The following is a 25,755-nucleotide window of genomic DNA, read 5'->3' on the forward strand; positions in this document are numbered from 1 at the left end:
GAAGTGAGTGCGCGTTGGAATATTTGTGTGAATGCTAGTATGAATGCATGTGAGTGAATGCGTGTATGGATGCATGTGAGTGAATACGTATATGTAAGTGTTGGTAAATGAGTGTATGCGGGGTGCGTGTGGGTGTGCGTGTTTGCGGGGAGGTGGTGTGGGGGTGGAGGGTGCTGTACTGAAAGGCGGGGTGGTGGTGCTGTACTGGAAGGGGATGGGGTATTCTGGTATGGAAGGGGGCCTGCGGGGTAGTGGGATTGCAGGGGGTGTGGGGGAGTCGTCTGCCGGTGACAGGAAAGAAATTTCCTATCACCGGTAGCCTTTCCGCCAGGGTTTTTGTGACGGTGCTACCGCCACTGAAACACTGGTGGAAAGCCTACTTGTGATCCTGCCGGCAGTCTTCAGTGGACCACCGGGTCGGAGATGCTAATCTCCGGCCTGGCTGTCCAACCGCCCTGGCGGTACAGGCGAGGAGGCCAACCCACCACACTCCTAATGTGGTGGTCATCACCCCTGGCCTGTTGTCGGTGAGACCACCACCGTGGCCCTAGAGGTCTTCAGGCCTCCAGGGTCATAATGAGGACCTTAGTGTTTCGGAAGTGTGCTCCATCGCGGTAAGCCTAAACTATTGACTTGCCCCGGTCTAGCGTTGCCAGATGTCCACGGTTGATGTTTTTTTATTTTAATTGCAATTTTGCACCTAAAATGTTAAAATTCATAACTCCTGTTCTACTGATTTGATGGTTGTCGTCTTGGTGTCTATTTATTGAAATTTACTCCGTTTTTCTGAATAGGTTTGGGATTTTTTTTGTGTTGTGTTTTCACTGTATTGCTGTTTGTTTGCTGCATAAATACAACACACAATGCCTCTGACTTTAGTCTGACTGTTTTTTGTGCAAAGCTACCCAGGGTTAAGCACAGGTTAATTTAGTGACTTTTTGTGGTTCACCCAGCAAGGGATTGTGACTGTTGCTTGACCAGTGCTCACACCCCAGTCAACCAGCAACCCAGTTTCTCACACGTATTATTGCATCTAATCCCATACGTTAACATACCAAATACAGTTGTAGGATTTGAGGCCCTCCTCCACCCGCAGGCTCCTGCTTGTGCCTCATCCCTGCTGGTCCAGTGGTGAATATTGTCTGTTTCTGTCTCTGTTTTCCCATCTTTTTGTAATTTTCCCTGTACGTATCCTTTTACTGTATTTCCCCTTCTGTGCTATTTCTCTTGTATTTCTCTTATCTGTATTTCTCTTCTCTGTCCTTTTTTTGCCATTCTTTGTGCTCCTTTGCTTCCCATTGCGCTTCCCACCCTCACCGCTGCCTGCCCCCTCCCAGCGCTGCTTCCCAGCTGACCAGCACCTCCCACCTCCCCACCACAACTTAATGGCAGCCGCTGGTGAGGCAAAGGCAAGCCCATCTGTGCCTGTCCATGCCTGGACCACGCTGAGCACCAGTGACACTGGTCCCTGCACCACTCACCACTATGACACCAGATTTCTCTAGGCTCTCAACGCCGGATGAAACACTGCCTGCCACCATTCATCACCGAGCGACTCCCAAGGATTTTTTACCTATGGGAACTGTACCTTTTCCTGCCACCCCACACCAGCCTTACCAACCACACTGTCCCCAAGAGCTATACATGACCGCCTCCACTGTATCCTGCTCAGCACAAGCTGCCTCAGGAAACACACTGTGGAGATCTGGGACCTGCTCAGCTCCACCACTCCGACGTCACGTTCTTCATGGACACCTGGCTAAACCCCACCTCTGCACCAAACTTCGCCACCGCCATCCCCGATGGCTACAAGATCATCCACAACGACCGTGCCAACCGAGCGGGAGGAGGTATCACCATCATACATGAGAACACCCTCTGCCTCCACACCAGAACCAATGACCATGCACCTGACATGGATCACCTCCACTTCTAGATCCAGACCAACCCATACACCACCCTACGCACACCTTCGTCTACACACCCCTCCCCTTAAACTTCATCGCACATCACGCCCTCGCCTCTAAGACTACATCCTCCTCGGAGACTTCAATTTCCACCTGAACAACCTCAGTGACCCCAACACCTCATCCCTGCTGGAGAATCTCACCTGCATCGAACTCAAACATCTGGTCACTTCCCCAATACACTCAGCAGGACACACACTCTACCCCATCTTCTCTGCCAGCAGCAACATCTCCTTCAGCCACACCTCTGAACTTCTGAGGACCATCCATCACTGTGTCTGCTTCTCCTTCAACAAACCCACCCATCACGACCACGCCACCTGCACAGAAGCAGGAACAAGGTCTTCGAAGACCAACTCTCCCTCACCCTCTGCAACACACCCCCACCGACATCAAGAACTACAGATCCGTCTCGCTGCTCCATTTCCATCCAAAGTCATCAAGAAAGCCGTCAACGCCCAACTCACTGAATTCATCAAGACCAATCACATCTTCGATATCTCCCAGTCTGGCTTCAGAAGCAAGCACAGCATTGAGAATGCTCTCCTCGCCACAACAAATGACATCCACAATCTCCTTGACCAAGGTGAAACCGCAGTCCTCATACTCCTGGACCTCTTGGCCGCCTTCAACACCGTCTCTCACCACACCCTCTGTGCAAATCTCCATGACACCAACATCCGTGGCAAAGCTCTGGAATGGATCCTCTCCTTCTTCACCGGCTGAACCCAGGGAGTCAGGCTCCCACCATTCACATCTGAACAAACAGAGATCAGTTGTGGCATCCCCCAGGCTCCTCCCTGAGCCCCACCCTCTTCAAAATCGACATGGCCCCACTGGCAGACATCGTCAGAAACCACGTACTCAACATCGTCTCCTATGCTGACGACACTTAGCTGTTCCTCTCCCTCACTGACAAACCTACGGTCACAAAGAACAACTTCCACAACGCTATGAAAGCAGTCGCCACCTGGATGAAAGAGAACTGCCTCAAGCTCAACTCCGACAAAACAGAAGTCCTTCTTTTGGGCACCACCTCCGCCCGGGATGACTCCTGGTGGCCTGCAGTGCTCCGCACCCCCCGATCGACTGCGCACGTAACCTCAGCACCATCCTCCATTCCTCGCTCTCTATGAACCACCAAGTCAACGCTGTCTTGTCCTCCTGCTTCCACACGCTCTGCCTGCTCCGAAAGTTCTTCAAGTGGATCCCTGTTAAATCCAGAAGAACAGTCACCCAGACGCTCGTCAGCAGTATGCTCGACTACAGCAACGCACTCTACATCAGCACCTCCCAGAAGCTCCAAAAGAAACTGCAAAGAATCCCAAACACCGCCACTAGATTTATCTTGGACATTCCTTGCCGCCACCACGTCTGGGCACCTGAGAGACCTCCACTGGCCCCTGATCAACAAATGACTCACCTTCAAGCTCCTCACACACATCTACAAGGCCCTCCACAATATCGGACCTGCATACCTGAACCACCGCCTCACCTTCCACACACCCACCAGACAACTACGTTCTGCTCATCTGGCCCTGGCCACCATCCCACAGCTGGAGGAAGATCCTTCTCCTACCTCGCCGCTAAGACCTGGAACTCTCCACCTCTTCATCCCAGGCAATCTCCCTCTCTGCTTTAATTCAGAAAGGACCTCAAGACCTGGTTCTTCAACTGTACCGGGCATCCAGCACCGCAACTGAGCTTCACAACGCCCCCCCCCCCCCCCCCCCCTAGCACCTTGAGACTCGAACTGGTGATTAGGCGTGCTCTATAAGAATCCTGATTGATTGATTGTAATGCTATATCATCTCAGCCTCTAAAACAAAGGACTGTGGATATGAAAGTCATTATTTAAAAATTGTATTATACACTCTATACGCCAGGTTGTTTTGTGGAATTATGTGGCAGGAAGGACGAAATTATGTGGCAGGGTTGACTAAATTATGTGGCACAACAAGCCAACATATGCAGCTTAATGCAGCAGTTTTTCTGATAATATTACATCATTATTTTATCACTTTTACACATGCTAACACTGTGTGGGCAAATTATTAATCTCATTAGTCCCAGTTTAATATCCAAATTCAGCAGTAAGCAACAGAAAGGTGACCGTCAACCTTTGTGATGGGCCTTCCACTGCGTGGCAACATGTGCAGTTGCCCTTTTAGTAACTTTTGGTCCATTTGAGCTAGAAAATTTGTTTTTGTTAAAATCTGTTGAATATGCTGCAGTTTGTGAATTATGTGGTAAATGCAGCAAATCCATAATTATGTGTAAAATGCTGCAGCGGTGAAATTGCATAGTTCTAGTGGTCCTGAGTATAGGATAAGCTGCCACAAAATGATTTAACATTTCAGCTAAAACAAGTGCTTTCAAAGAATACCTATTAGAAATACGTAGTTATACTGTACCTAATGCAAACATTTTTATAAGTCCATTAAGAAGAAGCTTTACAAAACCTAACACCCTTAGATCACCGCTCAAAAAGAATAGTGACTTCATAAATTAAAGCCTGTACTCTGTTCCAAACAGCCTTTACAATTGGCGAAGAACCAATGGTAAACTTTTAGATTTCTTTCAGATTGCAGGTACCCTGGTGAGAAGGCCTGCTTCTTCTTTAGTTCTGTGTTCATGGATAGCCTCAAGGAGATGGCCCAGAGGGAAGGATGCTTCTATGTGTGGGCTCACTTTTTCCTTTAGAAATGGACAGACACAGCTCGCTCAGGGAGATCACCTGAGGAAGGTGGAGATTTTGTTTTTAAAGGCCATCACTACCATTAGTGCAGCAGGTGCAGTGGCACTGGGACAGGGCACCCCAATTGTGCCTGTTTTACTAGGCAAATGTTGGGAGAGAATCCTTTTTTCCTTGTTAGCATTAGGGCCCAGGTTGCAATTGCTGCCCAGTGAACAGGTCTAAGACAGGCGGTGCGATGTGGGCTGTACTCCCTTTTTTTCTTTTACACAAAGGAGCAGGCAGCCGCCTTTGGGCCTCCTGTCTAGGAGTGATGGGCCAGTGGAGAGAATGGGAAGAGTCGTAGGTATCATTTGTGCCACTGATGCAGTGGCACGGTGGCCCGTGGGTGTGAGGCGTCAACTAAACCTCAATTAGTATTGTTTTACTATCTTTTCTTACTTACATTAGGGCCCAGTGCACCATTCTTGTGCCAGTGTTGCTTTGGGCTTCAAACCATTGGCCCAGGGGAAGGAAACATTGAAACAGGGGAGACACGTTAGCCTAAGCCTCCGAGAGATGACAGAGCGGTGAATGGCGCATGATGGAGCCCATTGTTTCAATAAGGGGCAGAGAAGACCACCGCTTTGCAAGGCAGTTGATCTCATTGCAGAAGTAGTGCAGGGACACTAGGCCCATGAGTGACCAGCCTACTGCATAGCAGTTATGTCTGCCTTCATTTATAAAAGAGGATTCGAGGCTCGTTTTTCTTCCTGGCATTAGTGGTGGCATGAGGGCACCTTTGCTGCAAAGTGGTGGGCAACATGCCGGAGCCCATTTCATTCTGAAAGGGGCAGAAAATCTGTTCCAAGATTGGCTTGATGGCCATGCGTGGTAGGGAGAGGGTGGACGAGGCAGATGACGCAGTCTGCTACTCAGGGCTGCAGCTATCATTAGTGCAACAGATGCAGTTGCTTTGGGTCCCCGGAATGTGAGGGTCTCACGACACCCCAACTATCAGGAGGTTTGGCTTGATATATTTGCTATGTTACAAATCTCACATTTAGTACATTATCAAATACATAAAAAGTACTCCTGAAATGGTAATCCTGCCCTCTGCACTTTGCCCTGACCCTTCCGCTCCTGCAAATACTGCCGTAAATTATTGGAGGGGGTCCTTACTGAAAAACGTTTTGCTCAGGGGAGCGCTCAGCAAAAAAGTTTGACGACCTTTGCTATGGACTGACTTCCGTCTCATCTTTTGTCACTTGATGGCACTGTTGAGTTACCTTAAGTCACGGCGATTATTATTAATAGTAGAGGAAAGCTTTTAAAACATAGAGAAACTGGGCCGCATCATTATGTGAGCAGTGGAAGTGAAAATTTAAGACGTGTCTTAGGTAAATAGCAGGTGCGCGATATTCTAACACCTTAGACTGAGGTAAGTGGTTGTCACGGTAACCATAAATTAACGTGATGCATTTGGCCAGAAATGTAGCAGCATGTGTTGCCATTTCTAAACTAGCTACTGAGCACAACAGAAAACCCAATAACAAAACAAAACAAAACAAACAAGCAACGCAACAAAAAACAACCGCAGTTGAACTGAAGAATAACACATTGTAATAACGCAGCACAAGAAGACAAGAGCCCCAACCCTCCTTGAAAAACATATCGGCAACTGATAAAAGTGTGCTAGAGCAAACATTGAGCCCGATGATTTGCTGCCTGCATTCGTTGGAGCCGCAATAGAGGTTCTGTACTCAGGAATGATGGCAGCATATGATTGGTGCGTAGTGTCTGAACATAACACCGGTGCAGCAAAGACAATACAGACATTTTAAAGAAAGGCAGCATTACCCTCCCAAATTGCTCTATACTGGTTCCTTGAATTGTGGGTCCTAAGCCTTGAGTGTGGAGTTTAGTTTGATTAAATGCGTACCGTATTTTGCCCGTGTTTTCTTTTTGGTGTTGGCAAACTATTCCCCTTGTAATCTTGAAATGGCACACGCTTCAAGTGTCTTCGCTGGCTTCTGAGTAGATTCAGAGGCCCAGAGTCCAATAGTCCCACGTGTGATGATAGTAAATGTGCAAATGAAGCTAGTTGTCAGATTCTCTAGGGTTGGTCATTTGAAGTACCCTCCGTAAATACCTGCTTTGAGAACCCGCTACCCTTCATGGGTGTCCACCTTGTGTCAGTTGTGATTGGAAATGGTGCCCTCGTTTTGGGATAAATGTTAGGTAACTTTAAAATATCTTTTGTCCGGTGTTTTACTGTGTGCTGTGTTGCATGGTCGTGATTTTCCATTCCAATGAAGGTAAGAAGAAGTTGATATTGTTGTAGAAATAACACGTTTTGGTCTGGGTTCTGTTTCAATATATGTGGACACATGTTTTAGATGCACTCACCTTCAGGTTCGGATTGCTTGACCACCTTCCAGCACTTTATCTTGTTTTAGAGCATAAATAAGCTAATGTGCCTTATTGCTCAACAAGGTTAGAATTAATTGAAACGTGAACTAAAGCTATCTTAGCAAACCCGATTTAACTTCATGAAAGTAATCGGTGTTTGTAGAATACATTACAATAAATACGGCAGAATTAGCAGATAGAGTTATGTCGGTCAGAGGAAAGTATTGTATGTTCAACCTCTTTTGTTGGTTGCCTTAACACTTGCCCTTGGCATTGCCAAATTCTGCCTGCTAGAACGGCAGGGTAGTGCTTGGCAACTATTGGCCCGTACAGTTTTCTCTGTCAGTTGTTTTCATTTTTTTTTCCTCCAGTGTCCCCATATTAGGCAGGGTATTTTCTGGCAGACCGTTGCTGGTGAGAATGGCAAGACGGGTAGGACAACTGAGGTAGAACAAGCATTTGCAATTCAATGGGTCTCGCTTTTGCTCTGGTGAGAGCTATTAGCGTTGTAAATTCCTAACTGGCTTTTCTTGCCACATAAATTGAAAATAAAAAGTAAAACAGTTGACATAAGCGAGCCAATTCAAAGTGTCACGGTCGCCATGAACATGAGCGCGGAGGAGAGACACAAAAAGAAAAAGAAGTTTGCTCGCAATCAAGCATACCGGGAAACATGCTATTATCCATGTAACAGGTTAAATGGCAAAGGTGGTAACAAAACTGTCCCAAGGAGGGACGAACGTAAAGCATTTACCAATGGTAACAAAGGAGTTTTGAAAGGCAAGCCCGTGAACGAGTGATGGGCGTGCGCTAGGAGTAGTGAAAAGCCCACAGATAGATTACAACAGGCCAGACGCTTGTGCGCTCGACCTAAAAAGGCATGTCAAGTAGTGAAGCACCATTAAAACTGGTGAGCTAATTCTCAAACAGCCAATTCAGAGGCTCAGGCCTGGTATCCCTAGAGAAAGGGGATTGACTCCGTTGGCAGCATTGTGCACACATGCAATGTACAGGAGAGGATGCAGCACTGTGGGCCTAGTGTGGCTTATGGCTAACTATACATTTGTTAATACAGTGGAAAGGGTATAATTTACTTACATAGCATTTCTGCTCTGTGATATCAGATGTTTCAAAAACATATGTACTATTTGGGGGTGGGGAAAGCGATTTGGGAGGATCATGTAAATCGGTGCTGAAAATCATTTTTGGCAAATTTTGATATGAAAGTGCTTTTAATTTGTCTTCTGTATTCACAGTTTGGCTGGAAGAGGGATGAGTTCGACTTACTGGCAGCAGGAAGGTAAACAGTGCTAAAAATCTTATTGTGCTAAAGTAAAATACAGTACGCCAAGCATGTGAGATATTATTTGAATATACACTGATACACTGACGTACTTCTCTTACTTATTCACTTCTAAGGGTAATAATGCCTATCTAGTACAACTGACTTGGTATTGCACTTCAGCACTACCTACTCCAGTGTTTCCCTTGCTATTCCACCTTACTATAACCTATGTAATTCCTCATCTACTGGGACTAAAGCTATGCTCATCTAGTTCCCTATTGCAATCCACAGTAACAAGCCTCGTACACCAACCGCTCATTTAGTTTTAAGATCAGAAGGCACATAACCAAATACATACCTATGCTGTTCCTCAGGAAATACGCTTTAACAAATTGTTGAGGACAAACTTCTCCTTCTGCGAGCCCATTGGCCAGAAAATAGATTCTGTGCAAGGAGAACCTTCTTCCTTGACTAAGGCAATGTGTAATGTAAATGCTAGCATCTAGACTCTCTAAACTTGTCGAGCTATGACTGTTTTTCTTAAGAAGCTGAACGGCACAACCACTTACTTTCAGTACTTGAACGTTTTCAGGAGCATCAACTTAAATGTCTGCAGATTCTTTCGATGGCTCACTCACAGGACATCTACTGTCATCAGATCCAGTATCTGTGTCCAGTTTTCCACTGCTGACAGTGTACAAGATTCTGTCAGTGTATATATTTTTTTCTTAATCAATTCAACTCATAGTACGGTGATACTGCGTTTACTGTCCTCTTTATTATGCAGATATGATACATGTGACTAACATAGGATCTCTAGATGTGTTTGTGGATATTTTGAGCAGGATACCATAGTTGGAAGGACCCTTAGTTCCCACCCAATTGGTTTTACTAGGGAGAAATAAATATCCCCTTATTGTTTATACCTAATGAGGTAAAAGCTAGATAATGTCAAACAGCCCATCAACACCTTGGCCTCTGAAAAAAGCCATATTCGAAGAATATGTTTAAACATCAAGTAAGGTGAGATTAATGGGTGTAGTAAACGAGCATCAAAGGAACCTAGAGTTGACAATAGCTTACCTTGAGGTAAAGATCAGCTGAATGCATCCCGCTGTTAGGCCTAGAAGGATATACCTTTTACATGACCTGAATACAAGCTCTGTTGTCCTTTGAACTCCCGTGGCGTGGCTTCATGCTTGAAGGACATGTTCAAGTAATGTTACACCTTTACAGAAAAAAGCATACTTTTTTTGCATTTTTATGGAGCTAAAGCTATGTTGAGGTTCACATTTTTGCCTTTTGCAGTATTTGCAAATTTTAGTGGGTTAAGTTCACGTCCACCTGTGTAAAAGGTTTCCTGTGCGTTACTAGGTCATTTTGAGCGCTTTACATTATCATTCCCACTCATCTGCCTTTAGCTAGCTTCTAGTGCTGATGGCTTGCAAGAACCAGCAAAGAAAGCTTTTCCTAATTGCACCTATAAATGGGTGCTCTCAATACAGTAAATTCACTTCTGAGCTTTTCTAAATAGTTGCACTATTTTCCACGCAAATTTCTATTTGTCTATCCTACCATGCGTTGCCTCACATATATTACTTTTTTCACTTGTAAATATCCGCAGGTTATGCCATGTATATTTCTATTTGGTTTTTTTTGTGCACATTATCATATAAAAATTGTTTTATTAAAATGTTTTTCTGATATTTCTTTCACCATTCAGATATTTAAATAGACATTTTATATGCTAATAAAGCTCGGGCACTGTGGAAAATGTATGCAGATTTCCTCTCTGCAAATTTCCAGTTTGTAACATAAATTGCCACAGAAGTCCCATTTTTCACACAAATGTGGAAAAAGCGTAATTTAGCAATTTCATTTAGTCTTGCAGTTTTCCACAGAGCTTTGGCCAGTCACTGTATGAAAAACCAATAGACTCAATTGGAATTGTCTGATGGAGCATACAGAATTGTTTTGAACCCAGTGCATACAGGCAAGTCGTCTTCTCAAGGATACAAATTTGAAAATGTTAACAAGAGTTTTAGGCTACAGAGCACTGATATGGCACAAATACATTTTGTTCTTTTTGTCATGGTCATGGCAAACACTGTTTTTATCTCCTCTAGTTATTTGATCTGCGATTTTCAAACATTGTTCTTAAATGCTTTGTAGTAAAACTTCAGGACTAAAAAGTGGTAGCTGAATTAGTGTCCAGTTGAAGGTCATCACAAGCCGTAGCTTCTTGTGTTCTAAATAGTCTTTCATAACATGACATAGCCACCTACCCAACCAAGAGAAGGACCTCAATGCCTTGCCCATAAAAGATCATCAGAAGCTAAAACGGACTCTGGTCTGTGATGGTAACCTTGCAATACCAGAATACCAGCTCTTGAAAGAAAGTGGTGTTCCACATATAGAATCATGTACAGTTTTTGAAGCATGCAAGTGTTTTGAACCATCATTTAACGGTGGGGAAGTAGGAATAATATCATAGTCTGAGGCCTCCTAGTTTGCTAGAAAATTGTGAATGTAGTGTTTTGATTTGGCATTGATAGTGGAGGCCATTAAGGTAATGTTGACCTACCTCCTAGGTGGGAGGTAAATAAAAGCCTGAGTTAATGACTTCAATCTCACACTAACCAGTTGACATCTAAATTAAAGTAACACAGTTCAAAATGGCATAAGAGAGAAAAGAGGAACAGGAGCTGGATACTTGAGTACAACATATAGCATTGGACAGACATGCAGTGAGTCCTTGCAGCCATTACCTGACATAAATATCAATATTATTTATGGAAGGGTAGTCGTTACTGGTCCGCTACCCTATTCCAGTCATCCTGGGAACGACTCGATGTTTAAAAGGGTCATTTATATCGTAGCAGGCAACGTGCCAGGTCACTGGTGAGCATTGGCCTACCTCCCTGATGCAGGAACACCAGCTCGATTTAGAGATTCCCCGCACCCCCTCTCGCATGACAGGGATTTCAAAGCCGATGTTGAATTCATCACAATAGAGGCTCCACTGTAGGATCTGGGAAATACTGAGGAGCCATGTTGTTTCAGTACAGCTCTGATTTTCTGTATATTTTATATGAAGAACATCCCAAATCAGTAGTTTGTGTAAAACAATCAATAAATGGCCCTTAAGTGCTTGGGTTTTTCTCCCTGAACATGGCGCTATTGATGAATTTCCTCATCTGAGACTACTATATCTTCCAAATCAGGTGATGAGTGACTGAGATGTCGAACACTGTGGACAAGCAAGACAGTGGTGGGTGAGCCTCCAAGTCAATGGTTTCTACAGGCAACGCCAGTTGACACTGCCAGTGAAAACCCTGTGCTTCAGACGTCTCTGAATGAAGTGGGTGCACTGAAGGTTTGGCGGAGCACTTGCATGGCAGGGATCATAGCCCTAAATGACCCCCACGGTGTCTGTATGCCATGTCATGTCAAACAGAACGTGAATACAATGATCTTCCGAGCGCCGAAGAATGTAATTGAGCATTTAATTTTTCCAAAGCAACTGGAGTTTTGAAATCTGTAGAGCTGGTTTGCTTGTGTGTGTGCTGTCACGTTGCAAGACTGCCATCTGTATCCATGAGGTCTTGCAGGCCACCACAAACTTGTTTTTCAAGATTTATTTTTGGCAGAGGTTGACTTCCACGCCAGTGCTATGAGAAACTTGAAAGTGTACATCCGGTGTAGACACCCATATGTGGTGACAGTAATGAGAAATTGGTTTCTTTAAAGTGGAGAAATAGGTAGTATTATGAATTACTGGCTGTGTAGATGTAGCAAACACCTTTTAGAGTAAAAAAAACATCTTTTACAGCCCGCAAGTTCTGACACAGTGTTATGGTGATCAGTTCTTCGACTTTGCGGAGAGAATATCCTTTTGCTATGACTATGGAATTTGGTTTCTTTCTGCTTTCCACTTACTAGTAAGATGTTGAAAGCAGTAACACGTGCGCTCACCAGTTTGATTGATCCGCCTTTATATTTCTTCTATCAGAGAGTGAGTCAGATCAGTTCTTTCTGTTCTTATCCTTGAAGCCCCCCTCGATATTGGGCTGTGGGTTATGTTTGCCTCCTTCTTTGTACGACTAGTGCAATATCACCTTAGGCTTACAATGATGTGTTGTTAGCCCGGTGCTAGGGACGTCTTTTTTCCTTTCAGTTTCCTTTAGTATTTCAATGTAAAGATTTTCCAGGAGTTCACTAGTTCTTGGGCACCTTGAGTAGCACTAGCCATAGTTTTCTTACGTTAGTGCTGCATAGTGATAGTTAAGGTTTTGCAGCAAACGTTATAAACTGCCTTACCCTGCCACTCGTCTCCCCGCCTCTAGTTTGTGACAGGTGTGTGTCTCAGTTTGTGAAATCTATTATTCATTGGCTGTTCAGGAGGATAATCCTCTGAATTAGCAGTGAATGGAAATGACAATGTTCTTAGGTTCTTTCTTTGAGATCGCTCTGGTATCCTGGAGCAGGCCACCTAATGTGTCTTCATCTAAGCTGGTGCCAACTTCATACAGCGTGTCTCATTGATTCTCAGTAGGTGTGATGCTTTTGCAAACCTCAGAAACAGTCAGGATGTTGAAGAGCTTAAATGGGCATTAACTGGTTTGCAGGGAAAGAACAATAGCTTCTAAAGTTGGTAAGGTTTGTTTTTGGTAGCAACCTTTCTTTAGAAATAATAGTGCTGGAAGTTTAATTCATACAAAGTCATGTAGTTATGAAATACAGTCAGGGTTCTCCAGATACATATCTTTAAAATGACTAGAATTTATGAATTTAAAACAAAGGAAATATGAAAAGCTTATATTGGCCAGAAAGTGATCACAACAGAATGTTGAAAAATAGCAAAGGAAATATTGACATGATTGCAATAGTCTGAGACACCACCTTTGGAGAATGTCATATTTGTGGATTACATTTCTGAGATTGAGTCTACACAAATTACTACCTAGACTGGTAGATTGTGATAATTGCATCTGCTGGAAGGTGTTAGAGTTGTTTTAGGGGTCATTTTTGGGGTGGAGGCAGCATCTTTATCGCCTGATAAGGCATTGTCTTCCGTTGGAAAATTTTTCCTGAAATAGCTCCCCCACATGTACTGTGAGAACCTTTTTGGGGATAAGAATGTGTGCTGAACACTCCATCTAATGGTGGCATGGCAGAAGTTCTATCACCCTTTTGACTCTTGAAGACAGATGTCCAAAGTAGCTTTCCATTGGGGGGAAGCTCATAACAAATTCCTCCACAAACTGGAAATGCTTTCCTGGCATGCAGATGTTTTTCTGGCCTGGAACACAATTACTTCTTTAGCCTTTGAGGGACAGAGAGGCCATTGTGGAAATGAAATCATAGGAGTCCCACTTGATTGATGCTATGACCCCATATTGTGGGTTCCATGTCCACTGAAAGGATATTTTTGAAGACATAACTCCCCCTGCGCTTTGAAAAGTCACAGGGTAATGCAGAGGTATAAGACTATTTTTTGTAGGGTGTCTTATTGCCTTTAAATAGGCCCGCTTCCCCATAGTCTGTGGAAAGGTTAAACAAAATGTATAAAGAATAGTCTTATATTAGTCTTGTTTAACGGATTGACTGACTAAAATGTGTTTTGTTTGCAGTAAAATATTCTGACCAAGAGCGACAGGCTCAAGCTCGTAGGCCATTTGGAAGTGATCTGGACAGATATTGCATCTCCCACCCCAATCCCCTACCTCTCCTGCTATCTCTCCATTTTCTCTGCAAAGGTTATACAATTGTTATTGTTTGTTTAAATTCTCCTTGGAACTCGAATCTAGTGCATATGTTTTCATAGCAACCACACATGAAGTTGAGCTGGGTTCCTTTCTGAAGCCGTACCTCTGGGTCAGTTTCTACCTTTAAAGCTAGGTGTCTGTTCGTCCAGTGGAAGTCTTGTCAGTGGAAACTATTTCCTTTTGGTTGACTTACTCAGTATAACAGTTGTCTTGAGCCATGAGTTCATTGATTGAAATTTTTTTTTTACAAAGGATTCCTGTTTGTATCGGTGCATTCAGATACCGAAGAGCCTCAAATGCTGCATGAATGTTACTTGTGTGTGACAGCGTTATGCCAGAATGACTTGGTCATTCGTTACCCTTGCATGAGGGACATATCTGCACTTGCAAAGTAAAGAGTGATTAGGTTTCTGTTTCACGGTGGACATCTTCCTTCTAATCTTCTTGAAATAACCTCTTATGTAAGTGAGGCCAGTACGTCGAATCTACCTCGGTGCTACACGTCTTCTTGTGTTCATCTGCGAAGACAAGCTGTCTTGCATAAGTTGGGTCACTTTCACATCGATCTAGGAGGTCTCTTTATTCCTGAGCCAAAGACATACCACTTAGTGTCTTAAGCACACTTTGTGAAAATGCGTAAAGGAGTTCTCAGGCCGACTTAAAAAAACCTTTGCATTTCAGACTAGTTGGAGCCAAAGCCCATAGCATTTCCCATATACAAAACGAGCCACTTTTTAGGAAATGCCCGCATCCGTCAAACTTTAAATGACCACATATATTCTTTAGTAACAGAGATATGACTGTTAAACTAATCTGCACCAGCTACATGATCTGCTTGAGTGCAGTCGAGATTCTAGCAAGGTAGGTGTTGGTTTACCATTACGGACTAGGAGTGAAAAACCATATTTGTTCATAGAAAACAGATAAGAGTCTAATGTTCTGCAGGTTTACGCCTTAAATATGAATAGGAAGTTGGATTTGTAAATGAAGTGGTTAAACGTTGGAAAAGTAAACAACTACACTGCATACACAGATAAATATTTGTTTATACTATTCACATTTTCTACTAATGTTTGAATTGGTCATTGGAGCAGCAGGAAGCACTCCACATCTTTAAACAATGTTGTAATTGGTCAAGAGATCTTGCATCAGACTAGACTTTAAATTATTGTTTGAATATGGAGAACAAGACCTCGGGGGTGCAACATGACACACTCTCTAGAGTTAATTAGGTTTTCCCTTTGTAATGCAAAGTTATTGTCTTTTCCACCTAACTCATCAGATTTTCCTCTCCAGTCTTGCAGGTCATCTCATCGAATGTGGGGCTCAGTGTACGGGTGGGATTTTCACAGACTGGCGGACTGTACCTGATTGGTAAGCAGCTGTCCCCTTAGCACATCACAGGATGGCACAATTTCATTGATTGAATGTTACCATATTTAAAGTTTAGTTTTCAACACTACGAGTTGTTTACTGTAGTGAATTTGGCATACACTTATTTACTCACTGCTGTGTCAGATTGTTGGGTGGGCAGAGGCCGGGGGTGTTTTATCATAAGTGAGTAGGTTCTTTTCTATCTGCTTGACCCATGAATGTTCACCATGTTTTCAAATGCGTTATAAACACTCATTTGAAGATTCTTTACAAAATTGTCGATGCAACAACTTTTAATGCTTAGTAAACTTGTTGGATTGTTATTTAAATTCTATGGCATAAGGAGGAGTTGTCCCTCAGAGAGCTCTACTCTACATGCCGCCTATCTAATGCCTCTAATTTAGCATATATTTGTTAGCAAAAGTATTATGTCATGCTTGTGCCTTCAAAAGGATCTCGTTTTTAAAAGGAGTTTGTTATATGAAGTGTTTATTTTGTTGTCCATCATAGTATGTAACAAAAATGGGGCCCAGTGTATTATGGTAGCCCGGCTTATTCTCTTCCCTTTTGAAACACAAGTATATATATATCTCCAGTTAATAGTTAGGTCTGCTTTTCCATAGACCAAGTCTTTTTTTTGTTTGCTAATAACTTTGGCCCCATTCGATGAATCTTAATGACATGTTCCAAACCAAAAAATTCATCCATCTCAGCTCCTTCCTGGAAAGTTTTGAGGTGAGCCGTCAAGCGTGAGCCGAGGAATAAAGAGGGATCCCAAAATGAAAAATCCCCATCTATTTTCCATAGATTTATTTAGGCATGGCTATAGCAAAAACTACTGAACAGAATTACACCAAATTCAGCAGGAAGCTAGATCTTGGTCCGCCGATTGTGCGTTTTGAGGTTTGGTGTAAATCTATTTAGTAGTTTTTGAGAAATAAAGGGACAACTATAATTGCATATTTAGACAGTTGGGCTAGAGTTTGGAGGGAAGGCCTCTGGGAGCGCAAATTTAGAAATGGAGGCATGTGATTTGGTGAGAGGTCCATTTTTCCAGTGAGCACAAGGCTTCCGCGAGTCTCGCAAAAGCAAGTGCTCTGATTGGCTGGCTGTTGGAATGTTAAAAATTAAATGCCCACCATTACTGTTTACTCTGAAAAATTGGAGGTGTTGTGGAAATAAAGTGAAAAAGCTATATAAGGGGGCAGTTGAAGAGCATGATGTACTCCTACATTTAAAGAGGTGATGTCTAAGGGATAAATACTGTGAAGAATATAGATGTATATTGTTTTAAACTCATTTTTACAATCTTGCACGGCTCTCACAGGATTGTGAATTGTGAAAATGATGATATTAGTTCACAATATATTCTAATAGTAGAAAGGGATATTGTGGTGCTTGTTTTTGAGAAAAAGTGTCTAAAAGATAAGTACTGTGATGAGTAGATGGTTAATTCTTTAAAAAAAAAAAAGTTAAGATCTTGCAAGACTCTTGCGAGAGCTGGTGAAATGTACAGGTGAGAGCAAGCTTTTAGGTGCTCCCGCTATCGCAAACGTTTGTAAGAAGGAAAAAAAAGGGAAACAGTACAAACAACATAGATCATGACACCATAGGGTAACTCTGAAACAAGCTATTATTGTTAAAAGTTTCCAACAACTAAAATGTGTTGTTTACAAACATTTAAAATATTTTTTATGGTATTTTCGTTTTTTTTAAAAAAAGGGTACAGCAAAAACATACAACTTGAGATGTGGATCAAACACCATCAGCATCTCCTCAAAAACAAAACGGAGGCAAGTTTCCAAAAACGGTCCCAAAAAAAATTACTACCTAAGGGGACACTTGTGCTTGCTCTTGGACAAGCTTGTCCTGGGCAAACCTGCTTGTCTCTGAACAATAAATTATCTGCTTGCACAAGCAGCAAAATAATGCTTTATTCCAAAAAGCAGGATGATTGTCCGCCTGTGCACTTAAAACCAAGGCAGGCAGAGTATCTCTTGAAGCAAATAATGTTGAAGACCCTTTAGGGTTGTCCCGCTCGCCAGCATGAGCCAACTCATGTGCAAGCCTTTGCGGATGTATAGAACTCAGGTATCCCGACGTGCCTGTAGTACTCATGCTATATTATTAATTTCTGGTCCCATGGTTACTGGTTTTCCTGCAAAGCTTACTGGTGACATACTTTTCACAAACCTTCTTGGCATATTGGCTCATTTTAAAAAATTGCCACACCAAAGATTTCTTGGGTGGCTGAGGTGGTGCAGAATCCCCTTGCTGTTTACCTGAATCTGATGAAGACATCTTTCTCTTCAAAGCCAAACAGGAAAGAAGAGCAAGCCGAATATGTTTACTGTCTCCAAAGTTCTATAGTGAAATAAACCCAAAATGATGGAATCTACTCCTCCCAAATAATTGTATTTAAATAGTGCGTAATACACCTGATGAAGTGTCAAAGCGCTTTTTAGTGAGTAGCACTCTACTCTGGGACCCAAAAGGAATTAGTGGTGGATTAGTATAAGGAAATATGAGTACAGTATTAGTATGAGTTAATTTGAGCGGAAGATATGTGAGTTTATTTGTTGGATTGACTAGAGTAATGGAGGTATTGAGGAGGAAAGAATCCCAAAGCGTCAATTGGGAGTTAATAGTAATAGGATGAGGTTTGGGATGAGTAAAGGAGAGATGGAGGAGGGAAGAGTCTTTGGAAAAGGGTTAGGGAGATCATAGTAGAAGGGGTTTTGGATGAGTCAAAGCTGGGATAAATCAGGGATAATTTAGTAGGATTGCTTGTGGGATCATAGTAGTAAACCAAGGTTTGGGGCGAGCTAGATGCGGTAGAGGAGGGAAGCGCTTAGGCAGGGTTATTTGGAGAACAAAGTAGTAGAATGGGTTTGGGATGAGTCAGAGTGGGGATGGTGGAAAGATTGATAGAGACATACAGTGATGGGGAGACAGAGTAAAGCTTTTTTCTTTTATTTATTTAATTTTATTTTTTTATTTTATTAGTTTTTCTCTAGTACAGTAGGACTAGAGTAATAGATATGTAAATACATAGTAAGGGAATATATGTGTAAGGAATATAATAATGGGTATAATAATATGAGATGTAAAGTTGTATTGTATAAACACAGTCTTCCAAGATATGCAATATTTTATGTTAATTTATAAGTGTACTTTCTAACATTAATGTATCTTTCCTCAATGTTTCAATAGCGAAATACTTGCTGTTAAAATAGTTAAGATAACATTTGCTCATTGTGATATAAAAAAAAATGCAGTGAGTCATACATATCTAATATATAACCTATCTAGGAGATATGCAATGACCTATGAACACGTTAAGCATAGCATAATATACACACATATATGTATACACACACGCATACACACCCATATATACCTTTAACCGTGAGTAAAATACATTTGTTAAACAGGCTTAAAGAGTTTGTGGACATAGGTTAGTATCCAGTGCATCCAGTCTTCCATGGTAAGTATAAATAATCATGCTGCCACAATTATCTCTAATAACTCAAGGCTGCTTACAAAGGATAGATTCTACTAGGTAGTATCTTTCTCCTGTTGGAACCATTTTCTGTAAAACTAAAATGTTGTGTGGAACATAGTGAATACAAGTCAGCTTTCACTTGCACACAAGATTACTGTTGAATGCAAAAATGTATAACATACTCAATACTTCTATACAGCTATGGTGCATTAGAAGTACACATTTTTTGTGAACGCTTACACCCATTACTAACACCTAAGAGGAACAAAATTACATAGAAATGTAATATTATAGTTTGTTGCAAATATGTAAATGTAAAACAAAGATGCACACTCATCTGATTGTCATCATTGATGTCATCAATGATGTAATTTGAGATGTCGTCAGTTATGTCATAAATTATGCCATAGAACATGTCAAGGTCATAAGCAGTGCATGTCAGGGGTGCAAATTATAGTTAGTTCTGCTAACTGTAGCTGCTGAATTTCTGTGTAATTCTTTAGTTCAAAACATTTACATTGTCATTGAGAAACTCACCTAACTATAATGTTAGTTTACCTTGTTTTTTTCAGTGAACATATATTCAAATCTGAATGCTTTTTTCAGTGAACATATATTCAAATCTGAGCCCTTACGAGATTGTCTAACTCTATCTCCCTTAGATTGCCAAAACTAGTCTTGGTTATGCAGACTTTCTCCAAAAATGATAAACTGTAAACTGTCCCAAAGATACAAAGGGTTTCAGAGCTTGCCTGTGTACGATTACAGACCACCCTGGGATATGGAGCACCTTCCATCATTTTACCCATCCTTCTTTAAATCACAGGAAACACTATTTAGAGTGGTTCATCCTACAGTAAGGTCATGTTTTATCATAGGATCCAGTTGCACTTACTACCTCCCTCCATAATCCCTTTTACCGGAGTTTTGTTATTTGGAGGTACATCCTATAAAAGGATCAGCAAGCAATTAAGACTGAAAGTCCAGTAGTGCCCTCAGTTTAACAACCCTTCAAATCATCTTGTAGCTGTAGAGACTGGAGGTATTTTAGGGGTGAAGAGGGCCAGTGGTCATTGTGCCCTAGTTCATACATCACTGGGTAAGGCCTTCAGTGTTCTGGAAGGAGTTATCAGGTAAGAAGAAGAAAAAAAAAAGTATTGTATTGCAATAGCATGTATATAGCACTCCATACCCCGTGCGAGGAGCCTTAGCACATTTGTGGATGAGTAGAAACCTACCCCTGTCAAGGCGCCTACACACATTTGTGGATGGGTAGAAACCTGCTGTATGGCATTGCTGTAGATGAAAGTGTGTTTTTATTGTGTAGCCTATAGGGGTAGTGTGTTTTGGCCTATGTGGGCAGGTTTTGGGTATTGTTGCCACAAGAGTTTAACAGTGCCTTCACATTGGTATAGAATAAAGAGTACGAAGAGATGCGGTCATGGATCTGGTTGTGCCCTCTCTGAAAAAGTCTGGAATATATTATTTATGCCTGTTGACATTTTGCCTTAGCCGACACTCAGTGGTGAAGGGTACTACTTTTGAAGGTATTGTTGGCTCAGATTTGGTATATGGTTTGGAGTCCACCCAGGAGTTGGAGAGTAACAACCTATAGGAATAGGCATTGTATAACCAGGTACAATATATGCTCAGAGAATTCTCCTGAAGGGGTGTGTGTAGCCCATAAGAATTAGCATTTTACTGCTAGACATCTTATATGGACTGGAGGGTCTATCGCAGAGTGAACAGAAGACCAAATATTGTAGGCCAAGATACTGCATACCTTGATGAGTCCACTCAAGGTTTGTTCAGATCGAACCATAACACTCCAGGGGATGATCAGGACAGGGTGGTGCAGCTTGTGGCTTGGCCTGCCTGCACCACTGAAGAACCTGACAATCCAAACAGTGAAGCAAATTATATTTCATGCCACTGGCGCTGTTTCCATAAGAAAACAGACAGTACACACATACACTTCCTTTCTGATTGTTTCTTCATAGAGTGAGCAGAAAAGTAATTGTGTAGTACAGATCTCCCAAAGTAATGTGGATGGAGTGAGTGGAGCAGCCTATGGAGGCTTGTCCTGTGAGCACTGATGGAGGACCTGATATTCCCAGAAATACAGCAAATTACTGTCACTGCCTGTGGTTAACCTGATGCATATACAGTTCAAGAATATATTTTATTTCAAGAAAACATTTAAATGCCGGCCAACCTTAAATGAATTAAATAATGTACTGATATTAGTACATAAAATTAATCTTTTTGATAGTGCCTCTTTTCCGACAAAATATGAGCAGATCAAGAATGGATTTCACTTTGTGTGCCTTAAAATAATTATGTAATGTAATAACAGCATTATATATAAAATCTAATTTACACCAGTGATGCTATTCATACAAACGCAAACAGTAAGATAATACAGTTTGTTTCAAATGCGCTTAAAACAGATTGAACAGTATATTAATTTCTTACTGCAAAAGCACATTTCTAAGGATTGACAGATTTTGCTGGCAAATACTTTGAAGCGGCACAATGAAAGAAGCGGTTCAGCAACTAATAGTGCATCATACCACTATTTCAATCTTTGTATGCAGTCTCATACCAAGCTGTCATATCAAGATCATTGTGGTCTTCAGTGGATACAGCAGATCTGCCGTAGATGCGCTTCCCAGAAGGGACATATTAATTATTTCTCCTTCATCATCACGGGTGCTAGTTAAGTGTAGTCATTACATCATCATCTTGGAAAACGTCAGTCATATAGCTCCTTAATTATAGGTGGTTTTTGATGGTTCTTATATTTGGTGTTAGAGAATCCAGTGCTTAGTTACTTGTCTGGAGTTGGTACCATGGATCCATTTCTTCTTATATGCTCTGGTGCCTGCCTCTAGTGGAGTTTTTCTTGTGTGAATCTGTTTTGACCTTTCCGCATATGATTGCTGGACATTTGCCATTGATGGTCCTATATGTGATGGATATGGTCTGGAAAACTGAACATCTAGGTATTGGCAGCTAGTGAAATGCTTCCATGGCTGGTTTAGATTTGCGCATGGTCTTTGGAAAATAACCTTGTTTACCAAGGAATATGCTGGAATCAATGAGCACTCCCAGATTTGCCACTTCTGTAAGTTTCTTTGGCCACACTCCAGGTTCCTGGAGCCAGACTGAAGAGGCATGGATGCTGTTTCAATCTCTGCATGTAGGTCAGTCATCATTCATTAGTTGATGGCACTGAGACAGTTGTCTAGCCTTGTTCTGTCAAGATTGCATGAGTTTTTCAGTATTATGGTGATCTGACAGACATAAGTTTAGCTGCAGCTTGTCAAGTTGGAGCATTTGATGGGATTTGGTGGTGGACTGAGGCAGAGGCAGAAGAGAAGTAGTCCAGTGATTGATTCTTGAGGTGCTCCCACTTTGATGATGACAGGCAGTGATGTACATGAGGTAAGCGAGATGATAAATGATCTCTGGGAGGCAGTCCAGTCAAGGATACTTCTGCTTATGCCAAGTTCTTGTAATCTTTCAAGAGGAGAGTGGTGGTGAATCGCACATCCTCCTAAAATAAATGAAGTGAGTGAAACGAACACCAAGCCAAAGACAAAATGAAAAAAGTGGTTCTTCTTTGACCTTGTGAATCTACTAGCAGTTAGAAGTCTTTTCAAATAGAGATTCCAAGCAATGGGAGCTACACTTGGTAAAACACTACTAGCCTAATGCAAAATTCCCCGTGGTTGATTTAACCAACACTGAAGACTAATTGTAAAAAGTCAGAGTTCGTGAATGGGTGCAACTGAGTTTGATGCTGCTAAGTCCAAAATCAAATTCTTGGGGTACAAAAATGCACACCAGTTTTACAGAAGAGACTTTTTTTGGGATGGGTATTACCGCACAAGCATAATAGTGAGACTAGTTTGTGAGGAAAACAAAAGGAATGTTAGGTACATAACAATGTGATGTAAGTGCACTTCAGTAGTGCAGCCTCATAACATCAATGTTTCTCAACAGTAGTAAACTGATAATAGGATTGTGTACATATGCAGGTCGGCTAAGTTGAATATACAAATGTCTATTTGTGTGGTAAAATAAAGGGTCCAGAAATGTTACAAAATAGAAATAGTGACCCTGACATGTGGAAAGGTTCATTTGAAATGCTTGAGAAGTTTTAAGTGACAGATTTAAAGTAATTCATATTGCTTAGTTGTTTTTTTTCTGTTGTAATTCTTTATTCAAAATCAACGACACTGTACAAAAATCCGTCTAATGCGACACAGGTGCAGAGCGCACAATGAATTCCCACATAACCGTGCAGAAAACAGCAAACATACAGGGAGGAAAAGATATTCTGAGATGTATCAATGTCCAACAGGTCCAAATAACAATTGTTATGGTTTGAAAGTACAATGCAGCAATTGATATAGAACAGGTGGACTGACCATTGTGCTTAATCTCACCCACGCCCGTGCCCTAGTGGTAGTGTATGTAAAGGACCCAGTAGTCTGTGCATAACCCTGCTAATTGTCACTCCCCTGGGTTTCCCAGACCCCAGTATCCACCACCGGGGTTGCAGGTGAAGAAGGAAGCATGAGGATGTTTCGAGTGAGTGAACATTCAGGGAGTAGGGGCAGTACCGCGGGCCTGCGGACGTGAAAGACACAGGCCGGTGGCGGGGAGAGAGGGCCAGGACGGTGGGGAGAGGTGAGTGACGTACCTACCAAAGAGAAGAGAAAGATAGAAATGCAGGAGGGATGGGAGAAAGGGGAAGGGAGGGGAGAAATGGTGGGTTTCACGCAATACAACACAGCGGGGGCAGAAATGGTGGAAATGAGCAGTAGTATCGAACAGAAAGTAGTGCAAACACAATAAATACCGAATACCTGAGGGTAGGAATGTATGTACTAAACAAGGGATACTGGTCGTATCTGCTACCATGTGTGTCAAGGTTACTTAACAGAGGGTAGCTCGGGTCTTCGAAAGGTGAGAACAGCAGAAAAAGGAAAGGAGTGCAGTAACAGGACATTATTTACAGTGGAAAGGAAGGTGAAAGTGGAAAAAAGAATGAGAGCGAGGGTAAGAGAAAGGAGGGAGAGTAGAGGTGTAAATGGAAAGTAGGTGGGAGTGACAGAGACCGAGGGGGGGATGGTTTGGAAGGGAGGAAGGGGGGGCGGAGTCGGGAGGGAATGGTCGAGGAGAGTTAGCGGAGCTAATGAGAGGAGAAGTGGCGGAAGGGGTGGGAGAATAGAGGGGGGGACAGGGTAGGGAGGGACAGCCTACCCTTGGTAAAACAAAGATAAGCCCAAATGGGGCCCATGCCCGCGCTCAACTAGAACCAAGCAGGAAGGAAGGGTACCGTGCTGGTGTGTGGTTATGCGGGTCCCAGACAGGGATGTCATCACCTGGTATCTCGAATCAGGACACCTACAGGCAACTCTCAGCCCTCCAGCACTGAGAGAAAGGGGGCCCACGTTTGGAGGAACACATCTATCTTATCCTGGAGGCCATAAATGAGCCGTTCATGGGAGGCAGCCTGATACATGGCAGTGATCCATTCCCCATGAGAAGGGACAGTTTCTACGCCCCAGTGCCTGAAGATACACACTTTGGCAGTAGCCAGTGCTGTGTGTAATAAGCGTTGCTGCGGTCGGGAGAGATCTTATAAATCTCTGGTGTCATGCAACAGTAAGAGAGAGGGGATGAGAGAAGGTGGTAGGGGTAACTCTTCCCGTACGGTACACCCCACCGTCCGCCAGAAAGTTTGTATGACTGGGCAGTCATGCAAGATATGTGGTAAATCACAGCCAGTGTGGGGGCATCTCCAACAGGAGGCGTTGGGTAATAGCCCTGCAGAGCATAACTTCTGGGGGGTCCAGTAGCATTCGCGTAACGTCTTGATAAGATTGAATTTAAAGCGAGCCTCCAGAGCTCCACGGTCTCTGGCCACAATCAATTCTGCCCAGTCCTCTAGTTCATATTCTGCATGGAGGCGTGCCTGCCACTTATCTTTGAGGGAGAGCAGGACTGGGAGGGAAAAGAGGTGTTGATTCAGCAGTGTGTGTAGTCCGGATATGACTCCTCGCAGGGCTCCCCAAGTTTCCAAATAGTGGAGTATCGGGGATTGAGTGAGTCGCCAGTGGGGATTCCCCAAGCGCCTCTACAGACAGTGTTTGAGCTGTATAAAACGTCACGAGTGGTGTGTCAGAAGATCGAATTCCCCCCTAAGTTCCGTGAATGACTTCAGTCTGCCTCCGGTTAGAAGTTGGTCAAGCCATAGAATGCCCTTCAAACACCACTCCTCCCAAAAGATAGCTTTTCTCCCTATGAGAAAACCCCTGTTCCCCCACAGCGGGACTCTGTCATGTATCTGGGGGTCCACTTTCAGTAAGCGGTGTGCCTGCCGCCAGGAGTGTCGCATGGCTCTGATCATGTGATTGGCGTTACGGAGGGGAGCAGGTCCTGAACTATAGAGCACATGGAATCTCCATGTGAGAGTGTCCTTTCTGCCTCCACAAAATGTGGCGGGTCCCTCACTCCCAGTAGCAGGTAGACCAGCTTTGAGAGGTGTAACGCCAGTGTAGAGACCCAGCCCCCCGTACTCATGTCTGGCGAGCAATGCAGCTCTGAGCAGTCGTGGAAGCAGCGACCCCCAAACGAAGGCTCGGATGCAATGGTCTATTTCTCGAAGAAGAGGCAGGGGAATCTATAGGGGTAGTGTTAGAAATGGGGTTTTTGGTTGGCAGTCAGGTTACCCTCTGTCCAAGCAAAAGCCCTCA

At 42.9% G+C, this 25,755-nt stretch overlaps 1 protein-coding gene across 1 annotated transcript in view; it reads left to right on the forward strand.

Annotated features, from left to right (window-relative positions):
* LOC138303648 (uncharacterized) overlaps nt 1-25,755 on the forward strand; it is a 670,623-nt gene that overhangs the window by 138,521 nt on the left and 506,347 nt on the right. Inside the window, exons 7-8 of the mRNA XM_069242952.1 lie at nt 8,310-8,353; nt 15,403-15,480. Of these exons, the coding sequence (XP_069099053.1) occupies nt 8,310-8,353; nt 15,403-15,480 (122 nt within the window). The remainder of the gene's footprint in view (nt 1-8,309; nt 8,354-15,402; nt 15,481-25,755) is intronic.

The sequence above is a fragment of the Pleurodeles waltl genome, chromosome 1_2, assembly GCF_031143425.1.
Source record: "Pleurodeles waltl isolate 20211129_DDA chromosome 1_2, aPleWal1.hap1.20221129, whole genome shotgun sequence".
Lineage (NCBI taxonomy): Eukaryota > Metazoa > Chordata > Amphibia > Caudata > Salamandridae > Pleurodeles > Pleurodeles waltl.